Source organism: Lactuca saligna, chromosome 8 (genome assembly GCF_052625555.1).
Source record: "Lactuca saligna cultivar CGN05327 chromosome 8, ASM5262555v1, whole genome shotgun sequence".
In the NCBI taxonomy this organism is placed as follows: domain Eukaryota; kingdom Viridiplantae; phylum Streptophyta; class Magnoliopsida; order Asterales; family Asteraceae; genus Lactuca; species Lactuca saligna.
The window spans coordinates 124,749,091-124,754,825 of record NC_136424.1 but is presented as its reverse complement, the minus strand read 5'-3'; the positions used below and the strand labels follow the sequence as shown (position 1 = coordinate 124,754,825).

Genomic DNA, 5,735 nt, shown 5'->3' with positions numbered 1-5,735 from the left:
TCATTAAATCCCATATTAAAACTGTTCATATTTCAAAACTCCATGATCCTCTAAATCACCACTCAATTGTTGATGTGTGTACAATCAGGCCGACGCCTTCCCGTGATCCGTAGAAGTACCTGAAACATATAACACATAATACATAACACAGTAAGCATAAAGCTTAGTGAGTTCCCCCAAAATACCACACATATCACATTAGCCACCCAAGGCTAACTCAATATGACCCTATGGTCAATGTGTTCCAGTGGAGACCTTCCGGTCCCACTACTCGGGAGGACCCTCCGTCCCTAACTTTATTAAGCTCACAACAATAAGCATAAATCACAAGAATAATATGCAAAGTAGCACTATGATACAAACAAGCACATAAGGCATCTCAGTCACACAAGGATACCACTCATGGTAAGTATAGTGAGACGACTTACCTCGTAAGTTAGTAAGTACAAGTCTCATGCTCAGAAATTTCAAACTAGCCTCCGCCTAATACATAGGATAACCATCTCTAATTAGTACTCTATTCGTACTCAATTACAGCAAGGTTGTTCTCTCTTTCTCTCAAATTCTTGGAATGGGTAAAAGACCTTTTTACCCCTCCATGGTCCCTATACTCATGTTGGCCAACCCTAAAGTCAACAAAAGTCAACTTCAGGTCAACAGTCCAAGTTTGACCTGACTTTCCGTGTGTACTCGTGTGACTCGTCGAGTTTAATCGTTCCTCGGAATCTTCGTAAAAGTTCATATCATTGAGTTAACCCTTAACTCGCCTAGTTATAGCATAACCATCTCATCGGGACAACCCCTAACCGACTCGTTGAGTCGGCTCCTCTACTTGGCGAGTCCATTCAGACTCTTTTCTCATTCAGTCGATTTCAAGGCAGAAAACCTTCCCAAACTCTAGATCTACACTCTTTAGGCTCATTTATCACGTAAAGTCATAAGCTTTACATCCATGCATGGCACTTAGGGCTTGAAATGCCAAAACATACCTCAATAAGGGTTTTTCACTCAAGAGTATGATTATGGCTGAATAAAGTAGGGACTTTTGGACTGTAGGGACCTCACATGGTCCGGATTTGAAGTCCAAACCTCTATATGAACTCAAAACACTCAAGGTCTCCATATTATATGGATAAAAATCCCTAACTCCCAAATCATGATATCTACTCAACAAAATAAAAAAGGTGCAAGCTTTATACCTTTCCCAGAAGCTCTAGGGTGAAATTACCATAGATCTAACAGCTCCTTCTCTTCCTTTTACTTGGAATCCTTCCCTTCTCTTCAAAATATGCACCAAACACTCAAAGTTATCTCAAAACTCTCTATCTAAGCACAATGGCCAATTAGGGTTTACTCTCGGTGAAGGTGAGCCACAAATGAGGCTATAAGTGCCCTTAAATAGGCCCCAAACCCAGGGATTTAGGGTTTCCCTTCACAGTGTCTACTCGGCGAGTCGGCTCTTCAGACTCGTCGAGTAGATCATTAATCCATGTGGCATATCACGACCCTACTCGACGAGTTGTAGCACCAACTCGTCGAGTCGCTTAATAGTCCTTCCCAAAAACTTACATAAATACTATACCTAGAAGTCCGGATGTTATAGAAGGCTAGCACCCTAATATGCTAGGAGAGGTACCGGTCGACAGGACCGAAGGGGTAGGCCAGCACCCTGATATGCTAGGCAGTTACTGGTTGAAAGAGATCGAAGGGACAGGCCAACACCCTGATATTCTAGGCAGTTACCGGTTGAAAGAGACCAAAGGGGTAGTCCAGTACCCGAATATGTTAGACAATATGTATAGTGTATGGTATATGGTATGATGGGGGAACTCACTAAGCTTTGTGCTTACGGTTTACAGTTTTTGTTTCAAGTCCCTCTTCTTCGAGGGAAAGGAGCCGGCACGGTAGCAACGCATCACACACACGATTTTCCGCATATGAGATTCTTGGGATTTGTACTCTGACATTGTTACTGTCTTATGACATGCTTTTGAGACATATCATCTATGGATTTTATGAAATGAAATAACTTGATAATGTTTTCTATAAATCGTTTTATGAATTGTTATATCAAAAATGAAAATTTTCATCTAGAACTTTGGGATGTTATAAGAACAGGATTTTGGTCGACCCGGTCAAGATTGAGGTCGTGATGTAGTGGGAGGTTCCAAAGTCTCCCTCGAAGATCATGAGTTTCTTAGGATTAGCAGGGTATTATTGGAGCTTTATTTAGGACTTCTCCAAGATTGCGGTACCCTTCACTCGTTTGATGAGGAAGGGCGTGGATTTCTGCTGGGGGCCTGAGCAGTAGTCTGTATTTGAGACTTTGAGGCGGAAGTTATGTGAGGCCCCAGTATTGATCCTCCCTAAGGGTGTTGAGGATTTTTTGGTATTTTGTGATGCATCCATCACTGGTTTGGGAGCGGTGCTTATGCAACGAAGGAGAGTTATTTCTTATGCTTCCCGGTAGCTGAAGCCGCATAGGGTTGTTATCCGACCTATGATTTGGAGTTGGGAGCAGTGGTGTTTACTTTCAAGATTTGGCGATATTACCTGTATGAGGTCCGTTATACCATTTACACGGATTGTAAGAGTTTGAGATATTTCATGGATTATCCGAATCTGAACATGAGACAACACATGTGGCTTGACATGGTCAAGGATTATAACTGTGAGATTATGTACCACCCAGGGAAAGCGAATGTGGTCGTCGATGCTCTGAGCGGCAAGACGGCTAGGTCTACTGTTAGGAGCCTTTGCATGAGGATTTCGATTGATTCGCCATTATTGGGTATGGTTAGAGAGGCTCAAGCTGAGGGAGTCAAGAAAGAGAACTGGAAGCAGGAGCGACTCAGAGGCAAGATTTGTAGGTTTTCCACCGATAGTCGTGGATTATTGACCCGGTATGGTCATATATGGGTACCAGATTTTGGTGGGGTCAAACAACATGTGCTGGATGGGGCATACAAGTCCAGATTTTCGATAGACCTTGGAGCCACCAAGATGTATCAAGATTTGCGACTTAGCTATTGGTGGTCGTGCATGAAGCAGAAGATAGGCTAGTATGTCGAGAGGTGTTTGACTTGTCGGATGGTCAAAGTTGAGCACTAGAGGCCACATGGTAAGCTTCAACCTTAGAGGTTCCCATGTGGAAATGGAAACAAATCACCATGGATTTCATCGCCAAGTTACCTCAGACGACTAAGGGGTTTGATGCAAATTAGCTGATAGTGGAATGGTTGACCAAGAGTGGCCACTTCTTAGCCATCCATGAGAGCTCGTCGGCCGAGAAATTGGTTGGTGTTTATATGCGCTAGATTGTTGCTCATCATGGTGTTTTAGTTTCTATTGTTTTAGATAGGGATGTTTAGTTAACTTCACGGTTTTGGCAGAGGTTCCACGAGGAACTGTGTACGAGGTTGCATTTTAGCACTGCCTATCATCCGTAGACGGATGGTCAGAGCGAGTAGACCATTCATACGCTCAAAGATATGTTGTGAGACTGCATTATTGATTTCGGTGGATGTTGGGACTCCTACATTCTCGTAGTTGAATTTTCTTACAACAACACAAAATATTATAATAACACATAATATTTTTAACCTTTTAGAAGCATAAGGGACATAAGAAGAAAGTTGAGAAGAAACATCTCTTTGTATAATAATAATTTTGGCCATACCTCTTGAAAGAAGGAGAATTCTTTAATTTTTATAAATTCAAAGTTTATAAAATATAAACTTTGTCTTTAGTTAAAAGACAAAAGAATTCAACTAGTCCAAAAGGTTGTACATGACTTATTAATTCATATAAAAGAATTCAACTAGTCCAAAAGAATTCAACTAGTCCAAAATATATATATAAAATTATATATATATATATATATATATATATATATATATATATATATATATATATATATATATATATATATATATATATATATATATATAAAGAGAGAGAGAGAGAGAGTAAATTACTGAAATCGTCCCTATGGTTTAGTCAAAATTGCACGTTTGATTCCTAATTTTTTTTCCACTCGGATCGTCCCTGTGGTTTGATTTTGTTACTTTTTTCGTCTCTTACATACATAAAATTAGGGATCAAATGTGCAATTTTGATCAAACCATAGGGATAAAAAACGCAATAAAATCAAACCATAGGGACGATCCGAGTGCAAAAAATAGTTAGAGACCAAACATGCAATTTTGATCAAACCCTAGGGTCGATTTCAGTAATTTAATCATATATATATATATATATATATATATATATATATATATATATATATATATATATATATATATATATATATATATATGTGTGTGTGTGTGTGGGGGGGGGGGGGGGGGGGGGGGTTGGTTCGGTTATTAGTTAAAACCAAATCATAACCATTATGATTGGTTAATGCATTTTGGTAGCCATTGGGTATGATTGATATTGGTTATAGTTAATTGTTTTTATGGGTTAACGGTTTTGGTTAATAATTAATATTGGTTAACCATAATGTTCAAAATAATATAAACAACGAAAGTATATTGGCATAAAATATGAAAATAGAACATCAAAAAGTCATCGACGCCGATGTTTGCAACCTAACATATAATAATAGAATAAAATGTGTACCTTTAATACTTAGAGTGAGATAACACATAATCACATTCAAAATAAAAAACATTCAATTAAAATATAAAGCATTAAAAAATTTTGGCATTAATAATTTCATATATTGATAATTGATATTAATATTAAAATAAAGCCGAACATTCATACACGTTCAATACGATTAAATCAAAACTATAAAATAAAAGAGCCAAACATTCATACTATGTATTATTCAATAAAAAAAGACAATAGTCATATATATTTAATATGATTAAGTCAAAAACAGTAAATAAAAAAATTCAAAAAATTGAAAAAAAAAACACATTTTTAATATATCACAGAGTCAAGAAGACCTAAAAACTTAATTCACCTAGAATTCTTGATTATAAAGTCAAAAATCATTTGAATATGATTATAAAATCCAAACAATTTTTTATTAGCATTAATGGTGTGAGAAGTCTCTTCTCATAATCCTAATCGAAGACTTCTCACACCATTAATGCTAATAAAAAATTGTTTGGACTTTATAATCATATTCAAATGATTTTTGATTTTATAATCAAGAATTCTAGGTGAATTAAGTTTTTAGGTCTTCTTGACTCTGTGATATATTAAAAATGTGTTTTTTCTTCAATTTTTTGAATTTTTTATTTACTGTTTTTGACTTAATCATATTAAATATATATGACTATTGTCTTTTTTTATCGAATAACACATAGTATGAATGTTTGGCTCTTTTATTTTATAGTTTTGATTTAATCGTATTGAACGTGTATGAATGTTCGGTTTTATTTTAATATTAATATCAATTATCAATATATGAAATTATTAATGCCAAAAAATTTTAATGCTTTATATTTTAATTGAATGTTTTTTATTTTGAATGTGATTATGTGTTATCTCACTCTAAATATTAAAGGTACACATTTTATTCTATTAATATATGAAATTATTAATGCCAAAATTTTTTAATGCTTTATATTTTAATTGAATGTTTTTTATTTTGAATGTGATTATGTGTTATCTCACTCTAAGTATTAAAGGTACACATTTTATTCTATTATTATATGTTAGGTTGCAAACATCAGCGTCGATGACTTTTTGGTGTTCTATTTTCATATTTTATGCCAATG

At 35.7% G+C, this 5,735-nt stretch overlaps 1 protein-coding gene across 1 annotated transcript; it reads left to right on the top strand.

Moving 5' to 3' along the window:
- Window positions 1–2,607: 2,607 nt before the first annotated feature.
- Window positions 2,608–3,063, top strand: LOC145010073 (uncharacterized). The gene has a single exon (XM_078968662.1). The coding sequence runs from the start codon at window positions 2,608–2,610 to the stop codon at window positions 3,061–3,063; it is 456 nt and encodes a 151-aa protein (XP_078824788.1).
- The last annotated feature ends 2,672 nt before the right edge of the window (window positions 3,064–5,735 follow it).